This window comes from Lipotes vexillifer, unplaced genomic scaffold, assembly GCF_000442215.2.
Source record: "Lipotes vexillifer unplaced genomic scaffold, Lipotes_vexillifer_v1.1 scaffold965, whole genome shotgun sequence".
Taxonomy (NCBI): Eukaryota; Metazoa; Chordata; class Mammalia; order Artiodactyla; family Lipotidae; genus Lipotes; species Lipotes vexillifer.
Genome location: NW_006769686.1, coordinates 1368302 through 1386826, shown reverse-complemented (window position 1 = coordinate 1386826; position 18525 = coordinate 1368302). Strand labels below are relative to the sequence as shown.

At 57.8% G+C, this 18525-nt stretch overlaps 1 protein-coding gene across 1 annotated transcript in view; it reads left to right on the top strand.

The window, feature by feature from the left end:
- The window catches only part of SPEG (striated muscle enriched protein kinase), a 57915-nt gene that overhangs the window by 7756 nt on the left and 31634 nt on the right, over positions 1–18525 (top strand). The window contains exons 2-6 of the mRNA XM_007445852.1: positions 1984–2073; positions 2156–2492; positions 6914–8214; positions 10019–10162; positions 10508–10690. Coding sequence (XP_007445914.1) covers positions 1984–2073; positions 2156–2492; positions 6914–8214; positions 10019–10162; positions 10508–10690 — 2055 coding nt within the window. The remainder of the gene's footprint in view (positions 1–1983; positions 2074–2155; positions 2493–6913; positions 8215–10018; positions 10163–10507; positions 10691–18525) is intronic.

Genomic DNA, 18525 nt, shown 5'->3' with positions numbered 1-18525 from the left:
AGGAATCTGTGTCCTGGTCCCTCCATCTCCCAGTCATCCAAGCATGTCCCCCCCACTCAGTCTCTTCCTTCACATCAGTCAGCCTCTGTCTCTGGGGGGTGTCGCTCAGGTCCCCAGTCCTCTGTCCAGCCTTTGGCCCTTAGTCCTCTCTCCTTCCTCTCTGCTTCTCCCCGGAGGCATGCTGGAGCTCCAGCTGGGAGGGCTGACAGGCAAGGAAGAGTGGAGACATTCCATACAGGGGAAGCTAGCCCAGAGTCTCTTCCACTTCCCCCACCCACATTGGCCCCTGGAATGACTTTCTGTTTGATATAGAGGTTTGGACGCGAGGTATAGGGAAGTCAGGAGCAAGCCTTCCCCTCAACAACTCATTCTGGCTTTTCTCTTTCAGAAAACCGGCCACTCCCGCCGGGCCTTTGGCCGACTCACCCATGGTGCGTGGACCATGAGCTGCCTGCTGTAACCCATGAGCACTCCTCCTCTTGGTTCATGTCCCTTCATGAGGCACCCAGGCCTTGAAGATGGCCCATGAGATGCGGGACCCCCCACATGCCCACACTCACCCACCCACCCAAGAAGGCCCCTTGCATCTGAGAGAGGACCTAGCAATGGGGGTGAGGGGTTAGCTGGCACACCCCGTCATGGGCCTGGGCTTACTGCTCTCCATCTGTGGGCCCTGTGGGGATGAGTTCAGTGCCATGCTCCTATAACCAGTACACGGCTCCTGCTTGTCATGGCACCCGGGGAGAAACTGAGGCACAGAATCTGATAGAATTTGGGGAAGTTAAAAAATGTGCCCAGGAAACTTTGCTCCTAGCCTGACCACATTGCTGAGGACCATTCAGCAGTAGAAGAGAGAGATCGGGAAGAGGGTGCCTGTCACATCATGATGCAGAACAGACGGGGAGGTTCGTTTGAAAGGAGAGGTCACAATGCAGATGCACAATGCAGATATTGTAATAGAGGGTGGGCCTGACCCCTAATGGGGGGCCTGGGTCTGTGGCTGGGCCGAGCACAAGTAGGTGTGTGTGTGTCCATGTGTGTGTGTGGCCAGTGGGAGCACCAGTGAAAGTGCCAAGGATGCCAAATCGCTTGGGTAGTTAGTTGAAGAATCTGCCAAAGCACATGGGCTCCCCCAGTGCGGGGCCCCGTGGAGCCTGCAGGCAGTCAGTGAATGAGAGATGCTTTGCCCATCCCAGGTGTCTCCCTCCCCCCATTTCCATCCCAACAGGGCATCTCTGGGCACTGGGTAGCCTCATGGCCCCTCTGTCCTGCCTGCCCACCGTGCCCTACCCCACAAACCCTCTGATAACAGTCTGTCCATGTCTCTCTCCTGCTGCTCCTATGGAAGCGAAGTTTTCCGCTCCTGCAGAAAGCAAAGTTACGGTAGGAAACTGGCTCCTGCCCTAGCCCTCCACTTCCCCACTTCCCTGCCCGACCCTGGCCTCTCCTCACCCTGCCTCAGCTGCACCCTGATGTGTTCCGGCTGGTTTGGGGTGGAGGACAGGCTCGCCCTGCAGTTGGTCGAGTGCCCTGACAGTACGACTCTGAGGTGACTCCCCTTTGTTCCTGGGGTGCCAGGACCCAGAATTTAGAGCCTTGGAACCTAGGACCTTATTATTTGGGGGGCTGCACAGGAACTTAAGTTATCACTGACAGGGGAGGAGGGAGAGGGGCTGCAGCCCCGCAGTCCATTAAGTGGCCGGGAGGGGGGACTGTAGGTAGCTTTGAGGGCACCACCAAGGAGGCAAGGGTGAGGAGCCAGGGGCCCAGAGATGGAGCCAGGGGACTGGCATGGGAGGGGTTACCCTGCGCCTCTCAGGATGGGCAGCGGGATATGGGGAGAAAAGAGGGGGAGGAGATAGATGCTGGAAGCCCTGCTGGTGGCGATACGGAGCCTCCTGTGGGGGAGGCAGGAGGTGACAGAGGGAAGAGTTGGAGTCGGAGGGAGGGGAGCCCTGCCCACACAGACCCCTTCTGCTCCAGACTCGGAGACGGGCGAGGATGACATCAGCGACGTGCTGGGGACCCAGCGCCTGGAGCTTCGGGATGACGGGGCCTTCAGCACCCCAACGGGTGAGCTCTCTGGGGCGCTCACAGAGCCGGCAGGCGGCCTTCCCACAAGAGGTGCCTCGCTTCACTGTGCTCCTTTCTCTAGGGGGCTCCGACACCCTGGTGGGCACCTCCCTGGACACACCCCCGACCTCCGTGACAGGCACCTCAGAGGAGCAAGTGAGCTGGTGGGGCAGCGGGCAGACGGTCCTGGAACAGGAAGCGGGCAGCAGGGGTGGCACCTGCCGCCACCTGGGCAGCCCAAGGCAAGCACAGGCAACCGGGGCCGGGCCACGGCACCTGGGGGTGGAGCCGCTGGTACGGGCGTCTCGAGCTAATCTGGTGGGCGCAAGCTGGGGGTCAGAGGATAGCCTTTCGGTGGCCAGTGACCTGTACGGCAGCGCATTCAGCCTGTACAGAGGACGGGCGCTCTCGATCCACGTGTAAGTAATGGCCTCACCTGGGCCCACACTGTCCCACCTTACCATGCTGTCCTGCACTGCCCCTCACTGCTCGTCAGCCTCCACCCCCCCATCCCCTGCACCATCCATCCCTCTGTGCACTTCTCCCCCCTCCCCCCACCACTGCTTCCACTCCTGGCCCCAGCCACCCACTCTGTCTTCCCACACGGCTCCATCCTCCTCCTGTGCCATCACCACCCACACCCTCCTGCTGCCACCTGTCCTGGCTCACTGTGCCATCTCCATGGTCTCGTGGACCCCTCTCTGCCTTCCTCGTCTCCTCCAAAATCTCCACTCTCCCGGGGGCCCTCTCCTGCCTCGCCCATTCAGGCTCCAGTTGTCCCCAGGATCCCCCCCACCAGGGGCCCCCTCCGTGCCTGCTGTCTCAGCAGCTGCTGCCTTTTCATCTCTCTGCACATTCCTGTTCCCATGTGGGCCTTTTTCTGGGAGGAACTGAACCTTTCCGCACGGCAGCTCCCGGGAGAGCAGGAGGGAGCAAAAGAACACAACCAGGAGACAGAAGCGAGCGAGGCGGTCAGGGGGTAGTTGGGGCCAGGGGCCTGGGAAAGCAGGGGGATGTGAGGTGCGTGGAAGGCAGGGGGCTGGGGCAGGGAGGAATGGCGATGGCGGGGGGCCTAGGGTGGAGGCAGAGGGCTGGAGTGATGGAGGTGGCATGTGAGGATCTTGCGGGAGACGCCCAAGGGTGGGGTTGAAGGTTGTCCTGGTAGGCGGCGGTGAGGAGCAGAGGTGTTGGAGGCATTGGAGCCATTTTTGGAGATTTGAGGCTGGCAGATACAGGAGGGAGTGCTATGGTAAAAGAGGGGAGTGGCTGATGAGAGAGGTATTAGGGGGTATTTGGGGAGCTGATGGGGGGTGTGATTCGTGATGGGTATGGGTGTGTGGGGGAGGTACCATGGAGGAGAAAGAAGGGGCCTGGTGGGGGGAGGCCTTTGTGAGAGTGGCTGAGCTTGCTAGTGGTAGGCAGGGGAGAGGTCTCGGGCAGGCGCAGGGGAGGCGCCCTTGCTTTATCTGGTTGGCGTTAGCCAGGCACTCCCGTGCCCTGGACTTGCCTTTTCCTTCCCTGCCTTTCTTTGCCAGGCCCCAGCCTGAGCCTGGAGTTGCTATGGCAACTTCGGAGGAACCCATTTCCTTCGTGATATCTGTGGTACAGAGGCTGGCCTGGAGCTCGAAACTGCCGGCAACAGGCCTCCTCTGCTGTCCCCAATTTCTCTCCATGCCTCACCCAGTTCCCAGAGGCCATTCCTCAGGGACTTTGTTGTCCCTCCCCCAGAGCAGACTCTGCCTCCCTGTAGGTGGCTGGCTGAGGTTCTGCTCCCTAGGGCACTCTGGGTTGCATCCCCGCCCCCCATCAGAGGTGAGGTCTGCAGTGTAGGTGGCTGACCCGGGTAGTTTAAAACATCCTGACACTCGGGCATCCCTAGAACTTCTGCTCTTGGCCAGTACCGTACTATTTCTCCTCCCTTCTGTGCCCCCCAAATCCCATTTTGCAGGGAACAAGGGCTCAGAAGCCAGACTACCTGGGTTTCAACCTAGCACCAACCATTTACTAGCTGTGTCACCTTAGTAAGGCACTTCACCTCTTTAAGCCTCAGTTTCTTCATCTGTAAATGGAGATAATAACAGTCCTATCGCAAAGGACTGTTGTGAGGATTAAATGACTCAATGCATTTTAAGCATTCAGTACATGCCTGACACCTGATAAGTACTCAGTGAGCCACTTCATAAAATTTTTTGTTTGTTTTTTCTAAATATAAATTTATTTATTTATTTTTGGCTGTGTTGGGCCTTCGTTGCTGCACGCGGGCTTTCTCTAGTTGGCGGCGAGTGGGGGCTAGTTTTCCTTGTGGTGCCCGGGCTTCTCACTGCGGTGGCTTCTCTTGTTGCGGAGCACGGGCTCTAGGTGCGCGGGCTTCAGATGGCGGGGGGCCTAGGGTGGAGGCAGAGGGCTGGAGTGATGGAGGTGGCATGTGAGGATCTTGCGGGAGACGCCCAAGGGTGGGGTTGAAGGTTGTCCTGGTAGGCGGCGGTGAGGAGCAGAGGTGTTGGAGGCATTGGAGCCATTTTTGGAGATTTGAGGCTGGCAGATACAGGAGGGAGTGCTATGGTAAAAGAGGGGAGTGGCTGATGAGAGAGGTATTAGGGGGTATTTGGGGAGCTGATGGGGGGTGTGATTCGTGATGGGTATGGGTGTGTGGGGGAGGTACCATGGAGGAGAAAGAAGGGGCCTGGTGGGGGGAGGCCTTTGTGAGAGTGGCTGAGCTTGCTAGTGGTAGGCAGGGGAGAGGTCTCGGGCAGGCGCAGGGGAGGCGCCCTTGCTTTATCTGGTTGGCGTTAGCCAGGCACTCCCGTGCCCTGGACTTGCCTTTTCCTTCCCTGCCTTTCTTTGCCAGGCCCCAGCCTGAGCCTGGAGTTGCTATGGCAACTTCGGAGGAACCCATTTCCTTCGTGATATCTGTGGTACAGAGGCTGGCCTGGAGCTCGAAACTGCCGGCAACAGGCCTCCTCTGCTGTCCCCAATTTCTCTCCATGCCTCACCCAGTTCCCAGAGGCCATTCCTCAGGGACTTTGTTGTCCCTCCCCCAGAGCAGACTCTGCCTCCCTGTAGGTGGCTGGCTGAGGTTCTGCTCCCTAGGGCACTCTGGGTTGCATCCCCGCCCCCCATCAGAGGTGAGGTCTGCAGTGTAGGTGGCTGACCCGGGTAGTTTAAAACATCCTGACACTCGGGCATCCCTAGAACTTCTGCTCTTGGCCAGTACCGTACTATTTCTCCTCCCTTCTGTGCCCCCCAAATCCCATTTTGCAGGGAACAAGGGCTCAGAAGCCAGACTACCTGGGTTTCAACCTAGCACCAACCATTTACTAGCTGTGTCACCTTAGTAAGGCACTTCACCTCTTTAAGCCTCAGTTTCTTCATCTGTAAATGGAGATAATAACAGTCCTATCGCAAAGGACTGTTGTGAGGATTAAATGACTCAATGCATTTTAAGCATTCAGTACATGCCTGACACCTGATAAGTACTCAGTGAGCCACTTCATAAAATTTTTTGTTTGTTTTTTCTAAATATAAATTTATTTATTTATTTTTGGCTGTGTTGGGCCTTCGTTGCTGCACGCGGGCTTTCTCTAGTTGGCGGCGAGTGGGGGCTAGTTTTCCTTGTGGTGCCCGGGCTTCTCACTGCGGTGGCTTCTCTTGTTGCGGAGCACGGGCTCTAGGTGCGCGGGCTTCAGTAGCTGTGACTCGCAGGCTCTAGAGCACAGGCTCAGTAGTTGTGGCGCACAGGCTTAGTTGCTCCGCGGCATGTGGGATCTTCCCGGACCAGGGCTCGAACCCGTGCCCCCTGCATTGGCAGGTGGATTCTTAACCACTGCGCCACCAGGGAAGTCCCCATAAGTTTTCATTAAGCTGTCTCTTATGTGTTAGGTATGACGCTAATATCTCAGATTCCTTTTCTTGCTGATTTCTATACTTGATGTGCCCCTAAGAGTCCAGATGGGGGAAACTGAAGCCCAGCTCTTGGGCATCAAAGCTCTGAAGGTGAGAGGGGCACTCTGGGCTGACCAGCTCCTTCCCTCCTCCTCTTCTCCCACACCCACTGTTCAGGGCCATGCAATAGTTATTCAGGAGCTGAGTTATTTCGGAGCATACCCCTCTGGCGAGTTTCTGTGTTTCTTAGGGGGGTTTCCAAGGGCTCAAGGTAACTTTCCCTGGGACAGGACAAAGTCAAAGCCCTGTACTGGGGGCAGATTTATCAAAGGGAACAGGAACCTGGGTTTCCCACTCCAGGGACCCCAACTGCCTGTCACCGGCTGTTAGCACTGCTGAGGGGCTCAGGTCTGAGGAGGTGCTAGGCAATCTCAGGGATAAGGGCGTTGCTCCTGGAAAGCTTATGCCTGTTCTTCCAGGGGCACGGTGAAGGGGGTATGTCCTGCTGAGGATAGGCAGGGCTGTGGGGGCCAGCTGGGGGCAGGAATGAGTGGGAGGCTGCATTCCTGAGAGGGCCCCTCCCCATCCAGCCCTCCTGCCTTTCCTCACCCACTTCATCCTTCGGGTCCTAAGCCTCATTCTTTTCTCTCCCACCACTCAGTTCTGTTTCTGCTGTTTCCCAGCTTCCGGGGCTGGGGGGAGGGGGCTGGCCAGAGCCCCTGGGACTGAGTCTGTACCTGGACCCAGCCACCAGCCCAATCTTCCGGTGCCAGAGCTGCCAGCCTCTCCCCAGCACCTGCTCTGGCTGTGCCTTCCTCCTGGGGGGCGGGAGGAGGGGCTGGCCCATGTCACCCCCAAGCCTTCCCAGCATGCCCACCGCCCGATTCCTTTCACGACCTGAAGGTCTAGGAGGGGAGGCCCCCTGAATCTTCTGCCCCTCTTCGTCTTGGTCCTGCAGCAGTCTCCCTCAGAGCGGATTGCACAGGGAGGAGCCTGACCTTCAGCCTCAGCCGGCCAGCGAAGCCCCCAGTCGTCCGGCCCTCCCGCCTCCCTCCAAATCCGCGCTGCTGCGCCCACCGTCCCCGCGGGTGGGTAAGCGGCCCCCACCGGGACCCGGAGCCCAGCCCCCAGCCCCCCCCCAACCGCCCCACCGGCGCACCCGGGAGCCGGTGCCGCCCGAGGACGCCACCGCCGAAGAGAAGCGAGGGAAGAAGTCCAAGTCTTCGGGGCCCCCGCTAGCGGGCACAGCGGAATCCCGGCCCCAGACGCCCTTGAGCGAGGCCTCAGGCCGCCAGTCCGCGCTGGGCCTTTCGCCGAGGCTGGTGCGCGCCGGCTCCCGCATCCTGGACAAGCTGCAGTTCTTCGAGGAGCGCCGGCGCAGCCTGGAGCGCAGCGACTCACCGCCGGCGCCCCTGCGGCCCTGGGTGCCCCTGCGCAAGGCCCGCTCGCTAGAGCAGCCCAAGTCCGAGGGCGGCGGGCCGTGGGGCACGCCCGGGGCCTCGCAGGAGGAGCTGCGAGCGCCGGCGGGCAGCGTGGCCGAGCGGCGACGCCTGTTCCGGCAGAAGGCGGCCTCCCTGGACGAGCGCACGAGGCAGCGCAGCCGGGCCTCTGACCTCGAGCTGAGTCTCGCCCAGGAGCTGGGCCGCATCCGCCGCTCCGCGTCGCGGGAGGAGCTGGTGCGCTCGCACAAGTCCCTGCGCGCCACGTTGCAGCGCGCTCCGTCCCCTCGAGAGCCCGGCGAGCCCCCGCTCTTCTCCCAGCCCTCCATCCCCAAGACCCCGCGGGCCTTGAGCCCCGCCGTCACCCAGCCGCCCCCTCCCAGTGTCGCGGGGAAGCCCGGGGATGAGCCGGGGAGGCCCCGGAGCCGCGGGCCAGCGGGCAGGACGGAGCCGGGAGAAGGCCCGCAGCAGGAGGTTAGGCGCCGGGACCAGTTCCCGCTGACCCGGGGCAGAGCCATCCAGGAGTGCCGGAGCCCCGTGCCGTCGCCGGCCGCCGATCTCCCCGAGACCAGGACGAAAGCGCCCCCGGGGCGGAAGCGGGAGCCCCCGCCACAGGCCGTGCGCTTCCTGCCCTGGGCCACGCCGGGCCAGGAGGGCGCTGCTGTGCCCCAGACCTTGGAGAAGAACAGGGCGGGGCCTGAGGCCGAGAAGAGGCTGCGCAGAGGGCCGGAGGAGGACGGCCCTTGGGGGGCCTGGGACCGCCGAGGGGCCCGCAGCCAGGGCAGAGGTCGCCGGGCCCGGCCTACCTCGCCTGAGCTCGGTAAGGCCTCGGGGAGGGTAGAAGAGGTGCTGAGACTCGGGTGGGAGCATGTCTGGGGAGAGCGAGGCTGCCAGGCAGCTGCAAGGGTGCGGCTTCCCAGGGAAGGCATGGACCCAGGTTCGAGTTTGAGTGAAGGATTGTGAAGGCCCCTTGTGTATAACCTGCCCGCTGGTGACGCAGAGTGTGAGAGTGTTTTGTTGGAGGCTGGGCGGAGCCGAGGTGTGAGTAGAGACCTGGTGCCCAATGTTTGCTATAGGCCCCCTGAGTCCAGTGGCCTGCTGGCCCTAACGGTGGACCTAATGGTGGGGGGAGGTACTGTGGGAACCTAAGGAGCCCCTCCACCCCCCACCCCTCTGTGGGGGAAGAGACAGAAGCCCGTCTCAAATAATTGGTCATGTCCCTATTACAGGTGAGCTTTGGGCCAGCCAGTTCTCAATATTTACCTTCCCATCCCGGCACCATCTCCTGACCCATCATAGCTATTAAGATCTGACCCAGCCTCCCTTCTAGCCGCCTCCTCTCTCCCATCTTTGAGTCCCTGCGTGGCTGAGCTGACTGTGTGTTGTCTCTCAGTCTACCCATGGGTGGTGGCCAATAGCCAGAATGCCCCTGCTGCCCCTAACTCTGCCTAACTGAACATCAACTTGGGGCCATTCCTGGAGCAAGACAGAAGCTGTCCTTGACTCGCTCCCACCTCAGCTGCTTTCTCAGGCCAGATACCTCCACCCCCTGCTCCTAGGACGCCCTGTCAGTATCTCTTTCAGTGCCTATACCACCCCTGGCTGCTTTTTTTTTCATCACGTTATTTTTCATTTTAGTATTACTGTCTCAAAATCTTTAGAGATGATTAGGAATCTGTTCATGACCCTGCTAGCCACATTGTTTCATATCCACAGCCATGTCCCAGGCATTGTGTTAACTGGGCACTTAGGGATGTTTCTTCATTTTAATCTGTATGTCAGCTCTGCAAGATGTTGGGTGTTATTTATCAGCCCCGTCTTATAGGTAAAACTGAGGCACAGAGATTATCTAATTTGCCCAAGGTTATGTAGCTAGAAAACAGCGTAATTGGGATCCTCACTGTTCTTTTGGCTACATACGCTGTGCTTTAATCTAGCTTATAGAATGTCAGAATTAGAAAATACCCAAAGAGAGCCACAGCAGTGGAGTTTTATGATCTCTTTGTGTGTACAAGCTTCCCGTAAGCAGGGACTGCGTCTTATTTCCTGTTGTGTCCCTGGTACCTGTACAGAGTAAGCAGTAAGTGCAGTGTTACTGTTTGATGAATGAACACAATCTAAGCTGATCTTCATGAGTCCTCTCAGATGGCTACTGGAAGCACCTGCCACTCCCTCTCTTGAATCCAGTGGCATCACTAGTTTGATAGTTCATCACGTGTTTGCTCAAGTCTTGGTTTGCTGTTGGCTTGTCTTCTGTCTGTTTGGAAGCTTGTGAAGTCTTGTACCCCTGAGAGCACCTTACACAGGGCCTGATCTACCATCCCTGATGACTGATTTGTGTAAAGACATACACAGCACAGTCCCTGTCTTCCTCCAGAAACCAGCACTCTAATTGTGGCTGAAATTGAGCAGCCAAACCATTGTAGAGTCCAGGCCGCCCTGTCCTGTTTAAGAACTCCCTTCTGTCTTCCTTTCTTTCCTGTCTCAGGACATTCAGGAGAGAGACCCTTTGCTCCCTAACCCTGGCCTTCTAGAAGCCCCTCTCTCTAGGTTTGCCCTCTCTCCCCCTGAGTCATCCCCACAGGGACCGTGTCCCCTTACCCTGTCACCCATGTCTCCGGCAGAGTCTTCGGATGACTCCTATGTGTCTGCTGGAGAGGAGCCCCTGGAGGCTCCAGCCTTTGAGATCCTCCTGCAGAATGCGGTGGTGGCCCCGGGGGCAGATGTGCTGCTCAAATGTATTGTCACCGCCAACCCCCCACCCCAAGGTGAGCTCTAGGCCTGGGGCCAGGCTAAGATTGAGAGAGGGAGGGGAGATCCCCCCACTCCCTACCCCCCATCCCTGTCCTCAGAGGGCGGGGTAGGGTGGGTGAAGAGGGGAGATCATCTGCTCCATGGGGCTGGCTGGACTCCTCTGTGTGTGTGTTAGGGGAGCTTTTCCAGAATCCCTTGAGAGAGGGGAGGGCAGGCCTGGGCTTCTGTGACTGAGGGACATTCCTCGGGTTTCCCTAGGGTGGGAGAGGAGTGCCGTGGGCTCTGTGTGGGGGGTGGGGCGAGCCCCAGTGGGCCCCTTTGGGCAACGGCAACCTAGTTATCCCGCTGCTTCCGCACAGTGTCCTGGCAGAAGGATGGGTCCTCGCTGCGCAGTGATGGCCGCCTTCTCATTCGGGCCGAAGGCGAGCGGCACACCCTGCTGCTCCGCGAGGCCCGGGCAGCCGACTCAGGGAGCTATACAGCTACTGCCACGAACGAGCTGGGCCAGGCCAGCTGTGCTGCTGTGTTGGCCGTGAGACCTGGTAGGGAGCCCGCGGGCCCTGGGGCCGGGTGGGGTGAGCAGTGACCCTTCCCATTCCTAGCCTGGAGCCTGGGCTCTCAACCAGTCTCTTCTCGTGTGTTGGCTGCTTTGGTGGAAGCATTTTAAATGGCCCTGGCCTCAGGGCAGGGGCCAAATTCCCAAGGCACACACCAGATGGGCCAACTCATGAAGTCATTGAAATTTGTCTTTAGCATCATCTAAATGCCACCCTCCCATGGCATTTCCCTGATCAGGGTCCTGTGGAGAAAGCAAATTATTCTTGAGTCTCAGAGAAAAAGAATCTCCCAGCTCAAAAGGCTTAAAAACCATCAGGAGTCTTCTGAGGCCATTTCCTGTCTAGAACGGTCACCCTCCCCACCCCCACCCCCACAGTAAAAAGAGATGCTTTTAAGTGCCACAGCCCTCCCCCACTCCCTTGCTCCTTCTGTTGAACCCAGAGCCCTAAAGAAGGTGCAGCTGAGAGCGCCTTTTGGGAGGTGGCAGTGGCTGAGGCTACCTCGTTTTCTATTTTTATGGAAGTCCTTTCTTGGTGTCGGACTATTTCCTTTGGATTTAAGCCCACTTTCTTTCAGGTTGAGGAGTGGTGTCAGTGTGCATGGCCAGTTCAAGTCATTCAGCTTGCTGGGCCTGACAAGGTGCTAGCCCTGGGCGGGGAGTGGTGGGGGGGATAGGTGAGGCTGGGTAGGGGGTGTTCCAGAAGGAAAAGTCGCAGACTCAACCCTTAAGGATATTATCACTGGGTAATGAACTTAGATCACAGGACCTGGGTTGGCGGACAGTGCAGGGCAGATGAACACAGTGCCTAGAACAGCCAAGTGGTCGGTCAGTGTTGTGGGATGCTGGACTGAGAGACATCAGAGCCCTGAAGGAGCCTGGGAATTAGATGGGCAGGGGGTGGGGCCGGGCATGCCTGGAGAGGGAACAGCACGCACTGTTCTGTCCCCTTCTTTCACTCAGTGCTGCAGGAGACAGGATTACAGAGCCCAGTTTGCTGTGGTCCTGGGGCCTCAGCACCTTCACGATTAGGGAGTTCTTGGTGGCATCTGACCTGAGTCCCAGTCCTGCATTAGATCCTTTGGGCCGCACATGTCTGGCTCTGCAGAACTGCAGGTCTCCCTCTTCCTTAGCTTACGTACACCTCCCAGGAGCCCGTGTGTTAGGCTTTCTCCTTCTCACCCCTCCCGCCACGCTGAATCATACCCATCCCTCCACTGCATGCTTCCGTCCTTCCATCACCTCTGGGATATGCCTTCTGACTCAGCTCCCAGCTCCCCTTAGGCGGCTCGGACCTGGCTCCAGGACTCTGGTCAATACCTGGCTTGGGCTGAGATTTGGCACGGGGTTGTGGGCGGGTTGCCCCAATACTGGCTTGGGGCCATTTGGGAGCCTTTTAAGGTTGGGAAGGAGGCTTGGGCAAGGCAGCTGTCAGCACTTGACTGGGTGTTCTGCATTCGCCACGCAGAAGCTCCCTGCACTTCGGTTTCCTCATTTGTAAACCAGAGATAATTATACCGTCCTTACGAATGAAAGCAAATGTGTGAACGAGCTTTATGAACTGTAAAACTGTAGACAAATGTTAGTTGTTAGCGTCATTAAGGGGTGATGTGCACAGGAGCATGGGTTTCCACGAGGCTGCTGGGAAACTGCCTCTTCCTCTTCTGCCCTTTCTTCAGACTGTCTGTGCCTTGGGGACTCCTCCCCTGCCCTTGCCAGGCCTGCAGTCCCCCCATATTTCCCAGTCCCTGGGTCTTCAGCCCATCACAGCATCTCTGTGCCTCCTCCACCCTGGGGAGCCAGAAAGCTTCATCATGGTAGTCAGCTGTACCAGGCGTTGCAGCCAGGGAACAGCTTCTGTAAGTCAGGCTGGCTGGAGGGCCCCAGGGCTTGAGGGGCAGGCATATGAGTCTAGATTTGGCTGTCGTGGAAAAAGCAGATTTTCTTACCCTACAAGGCACTGTTTGGTCCAGAGCAGCTGGACGGGGGCCATTGGACCCAGAGAGCAGCAGAAATGGGCGGAACCAGTGGGTGGCACAGACATTTGGCAAGGGAGGGGGTCCCAGGCCTGGAGTCTTTCGGGGAGTGAGGGGGCGGAGCAAGGGAAGGGTGTGTGCAGCCGTGGCTGGGAGTGGAGCGGGTTGGGGGAGGGAGTGTATAGCGTCTTGTGGGAAGAGGCCTCAAGGAACCACCTCCCTTTCTTGCTCCTCACGGGCCCCCCTGCTAACCAGGGCTGGCTTCCCAGTGACCTCTTGGGGTTCCCCCCTCAACAGGACAAGCTTTTGAGATCCCACAGATCTCAGTTCCTGGTTGGGAACTTTGGGAACAGGGAGAACTGAAGACGTAGTTCCCGGGGTGCTGCGATTTGGGGGGCAGAGCCTGTCTTCATTGCCTCTGACAGCCCCACCCCAGCCCTGGCTCCCTCCGAGCCTGCTCCACCCCACTGGTAAACTCTGTGGAGACCATGGTCATGCTCCCAAAGCGGGTGTGTGGATTGGGGCGGGGGCTTGGGGAGTGTGGGAGGTGTGCTTAACCAAAGCTAAGCATTCTCAATGCTGCCGGCATCCATCACACAAGCCTTTAGTGAGCACCAGTCGGGTGGCGAGTGCTACATGTCTCTAAGCAGTTTCTTGTGTTTGGAGAGTGCCAGATACTTCCTTCCAAACCCTTTCACATTTCTTCCCTTACTTGAGCTGCACCGCACCATATATACCCCTTGGAGAGGGACATCTCAGGTAGTAATGTTACCATTTTACAGATGGGAAGATGAAAGCATAAAGTGACAGCACAAGGCCAGCAGCCTTTATTGAGCATCTATAATCTGCCTAAGAATGTTAGAAGCAATAGGTGATTTAGGGTGATGGAAATAGTCACCTGTGAAGCAGATAAACTTAGTATGGACAGCAGAATAAGATAACATGACTCGTTAGCATTTACTGCATGCTTCGTGTGTATCAGGCCCTGTGTTGATTGGGTTATATCACATTTAATCCCCCACTGGGAGCTAGCCTCTATTATCACACCCACGTTACAGATGAGGAAGCTGAGACTTGGAAAGCTTTAGCAAATTACTCCAGAGCATCACTAATCATAGAACCGATGATAGAAATGTTCTTATGTGCACTAAAAGGTAGCCACTGGCTACATGTGGCCGGCCATTGAGCACAGGAAGTGCGGCTAGTGTGACTGAAGAGCTGACTTTTCCATTTTATTTTAGTTAAAGTGCACTGAAATGGTCTAAGGAAGCTAGTGGCCACCCTGTTGGGGTGCTCAGCTCTAGGAGTGGGGCCCACTGGGAGGCCGGGTCGTGAAATGAAGCCCTGTCCCTGGGTCTCCCAAACCTGTACTCCTAACTGCTGTGCTGTACCATCCCCTTTCCCACTACTCTGAAAGGGTTCAGCGTTAAGGTAGAATTGTGAGCCTGAGCTCCTGGGGCAGGGGGTGGAGAGGCAGAGACTATCGGTGCCCTCTTTGGGTGGGTCAGCCTGGGGGGAGGGTTCCTTTCCTTCCTCTCCGAGTCCCCACCTTCCCTGTGGCTCTGGTCCTGCTTTGTTTCCCCGAGTGCCTGGTGTACCCATGCTCAGCTCACCCCCACCGCAGGCTCTGGTCAGGAGTAGGGGGAATATAGGGGATTCATGCACCCGGGCCTCCATCCTGCTGCCTTCAGTCCTCCCCTCAGGCACAGGTCTCATATATTTGAGACCAAGGTTCTAGAATTTTCCAGCTGAGACCTTGGCTTCTGTACCTCCCCTCAGCTGGCCACCGTGTTCTCATCTACAAAGCAAGGGTCACTGTAACTCCTGGGCTATGTCCTTGATAAGATTTGTGAGGCTCTGTGGGGCTAATGATTTAGCTAAGGACATTTTGGCCAGAGGATGAGGCTTAACAGAGCTCATTCTGATCCCACCTATAGGACCAACATCACCATAACAGAAAAGGTGGTTTATTGGAGGTCATGAATATAAAAGGAAAGGAAGACAAAATCACGGCACCACCATCTGCCCCCCTCTTTTCCTGGCCCTGGTCTTGGCTTGGTGCTGCAGAATTACAGGTTTTCCCTTGGGAAGGCAGTGGCTGCCCATGGAGAGGATCTTGAAATGCCACACGGCCCTTTTGTCCATCCCTGATGGGGGTTTGGACAGCATCTAAGAAACCAGTGTGGTCCCTTGACCCGACTCAGCCCTCCCTCCCCACTCCTGTCTACCAGAAGCAGGTCGGCCCCAATCGGTGCCCTCCCCTAAGGCTGTTACCTCAGAATGGGGGTCCTCACACACAGCTGGCAAGAATGAGGGTGGGGAATTCCCTCACAGTCCAGTGGTTAGAACTCAGCGTTTTCACTGCCAAGGGCCTGGGTTCCATCCCTGGTCGGAGAACTAAGATCCTGCAAGCTGTGTGGTAAGGCCAAAAAAAAAGAAGAAAAAGAATGGGGACCTAATCTATCACGGGTGCCAGTTTATCTAAACGTGCAGCAACCCCAAGTAACACACGTAGGGAGTTAACCACTTCCATGGCTAGGTCAGGCTGCCCAGGTGAAATGCTCTCCGCTTCGTTGTCCATTTTAAGCCAAAATGGAAACATTCTCAGCACAGCCCTTCTCCTTTTCCAAGGGGAGATACTCACGGCAGCACCTGCGGAAATTCCCAGCTGCAGGCCAGCCTGTGCATTCTTCTGAGACGGTGTGTGTGGAGAGCCGGCTGTGAGCCGCCAGACCATTTATGTACGTGCTGTGAACCTCCAGCATGTCACTCCTTCCTCAGAGACCTCATGGAGCTCCCCTTTGCCTTCAGAGTGAAGGCCACACTCCTGGCCTTGACCACCGGGACCTGAGGATGACCCAAGGGTGGCTGGAGGCACCTGCTCCAACACTCCATGTCCCACTTCTTTCTTGTTTACCCAGTTCTGAGCCAGAAGGTTGAGCTACAGTTCTCTGCACACGCTTTCTGCCTTTGAGCATTTGCTCAAGTGGTTTCCTCTGCCAGGAAACCTGCTTTTTCCTGCTTAAACCAAACTCTTAATTCTAATACCACCCTTCCATCAGTTTTCCCTTCCCTGAGCCAAAAGCAATGTCCTGCTCTCTGTACTTGTCTGGCCCTTATCTGCCCCTCTCTTGCCACCTTGTTCGTGCTTGCTGTTATAGTCGTGTGTGTATCTGGTTTGTCATCCCAACCAGCCAGAAGGTTCCTGAGGACATCACTGTGTCTTCACCCCTGCAGCCCTTCCAGCCATACCTGAGGCCCTCCTGGACAGTCAGGGGCTGAGTGGACCGCAGGGACTGTGTGTGAGGTGGCAATGGGGGTAGAGACTTTCACAAGGCCCTGGAAAAACCTGGGTCCCATGCAGAGGCTGGGCGGGACTTGCATCTGCAAAGGGTAACGAGGATCTGCCTGAGAGTGGAGGTTGGGATGGCAGAGGAGACCACAGAGTAGTGGTCCTCGAAGTGTGGTCCCCAGACCAGGAGCGTCGTCAGCACCTTGGGAATGTGTTAGAGATACGTGATATCAGCCCCAGCCGGACCTACTGGATCAGAAACTCTGGGGCTGGGACCCAGCGAGCTGTAATCTAAGGAGCACTCCATGCAATTCTGGTGCCAGGTGAACTCTGTGCCGTACTGCCATGAGGCCAGGACCTTGCACCAGGTGGGAGGCCAGGTGGTCAGTGCGAAGCATGTGGGCTGTGGAGCCAGGCCTCCAAGGTTCGGAGCCTGGCCTTGAAGTTTGTTAGCCGAGTGAGGTGAGACTTAGTGATACTACCTATTTGGGTTGTCCTCCTCCCATGAGGGTCCCAGGGGTCCCTAAACTTTTGTGTGCATAAGAATCACCCTGGGGAGTGCCTTTTAACAAATTTCCCATGTTTCTTCAGGTCAGAGTAAGGCCCAGAAATTTATAGTTTAAACAGGCTCCCAGGTAGTCCTGATGTGGGTGGTTCAGGGACGACTCTGAGAAACCCTGATGTAAGGGGCCCTGTGTGACGCCTTTCATGTAGGTGGCTGTGACTATATCCATCCTGGGGACACCTTAGGGGATGTTGAGATGCACTGGTCTGGAGATGAAGGGTTTCCCAACTTGTGGGCTCCCCAATGCCATTATTTTCATTAAATGAATCTGACCTGGAAGCAGTGTTGAAAGGCGAGACAAGGGCACAGAGTGTGTAGGGGCAGCACATGGCGGGCATATGTGCATCTTAGATTTGGGGGGCACCTGCTGCCGTCTCCTTGGCTGGTGTAACTGTGCTTCCCACAGCGAGAGCCAGGCTCGTGGGTGGAGCAGGGCTGGGATATAGGGACAGAGATGGTTTTGGCAGTGGGGCCAGTGAAAAGTCGGGTGGCACCAAGGCCTGGTTTGGAGCCCCAGAGGCTCTGCGAGCTGGAGACAAATCCTTGATCAGCCTCCTTGTTCTTGCAGTTCTGGGGGTACAGAGGGGTGAGGGGCCACTGCCTTGTTTTGAAGAGGCCTAGTTATGACTCCTTTGGAGCCTGAGCGTCCTGCCTGGGCTGCTCTGACAGTTCCCCTCTCTAAGGGGCTTGAGGACTCCCCTGATGCCCCTAGGGTGCTATTCCCCCAGACACCACCAGGGGTCTCTGGCTCCCTGCAAACCCTGCCCATCCAGCTCTAATCTCCGTAGTCCCTCCCTGAGCCCTTGAGCTGCTCCAGTGCCGAGCAACCTGGAAGTGACCCCAGAGGGGGAGGGAGTGCCTTCATCCAGGGACCGTGCGGGTGACCTCACCATCAGCTAGTGGCCCAGCCCGGAGCAGAGGCTCATCAAGTGCCATCCTGACTTCCCTTTCCACCCCCATGTCAGGACCCCCCCCGCCTCGCCCCCCCGCCCTTCTTCACTGGGAATGTTGGGAAACACGGGTCACAGCTTGGGAATGTGGCCCTGGGCATGGGTGATAGGAGGCGGGAGAAGGCCGTGTGGCCTCTCCTCAGCGGCTCCCCTGCTCTGCTGCTCTTCCCCAAGCCCCATGGCCACCAAGCCCAGATGGGTGCTAGTTGTGAGGGGTCACTGAGGGCAGCAGCCCTCATCCTCCTGACTGTTGGCTCTGGTGGGGCTGACCGGGTGGGGGAGCGTTGCCAACACGTCCCTGGTAGAGCCTGTAGGAGGCGGGTTGGGTGCAGACCCAGGAACGGGGGTGGGGGGGCTGCTGGGCCAAAGCTGCCATGGCAGGAACAGGGAGGCAGAGGTGGGATTCCGGGCCCCTCAAGTTGAGGGGCCAGCATCTCTGGGAAGGAGGCCGAACAGCTCTCTGATTCTTAGCACCAGAGTAGACCGGGTATGGCCCGGCGCCAGAGTATTTGAGGCTTGTTGGTGTGGATTGCAGCATCAGGGATCTTGGCAATTTGGTCAGGGAAAGGGGCACCACAGGGGCCATTTGCCGTCAGTACCTCCTCTGGTGGACACATCAAAACAAATGGGTCAGTGCGAGCATGTTGGCTGCTGCAGTGAAGTGCCACCCCCATCTTCCCCTGGGGACTGAGGCCCCTGTCCTTTAAGTGGAGGTGCCACTGAGGGGGCTTTTCTTGTCAGGGTCCAGGAGCTGTAAGGAGAGAGAAGGCAGATCCCGCTGCTTGGGAGTGAGCACGGTGGCTAAATACAGCTGGCTGCTCTGCCCCTCCCCTCCCCTCCCCCTCCACTCCAGGGCCCAGGCTGCCTGTGGCCTCGGCAGGCACCACCTCCCCAGCCAGCTGCCTGCCTGCCGCCCAGCCTGTCCCGGCCTGGCCAGCCCTCACCTCCTCCTTCCCCTCCTCAGGCTCCTTCCCCTCCCCCAGGACCTCTTGCAGAGCCTCAGCAGAGTGAGTGGGGCCAGGCGGGCTGGGCTTCTGC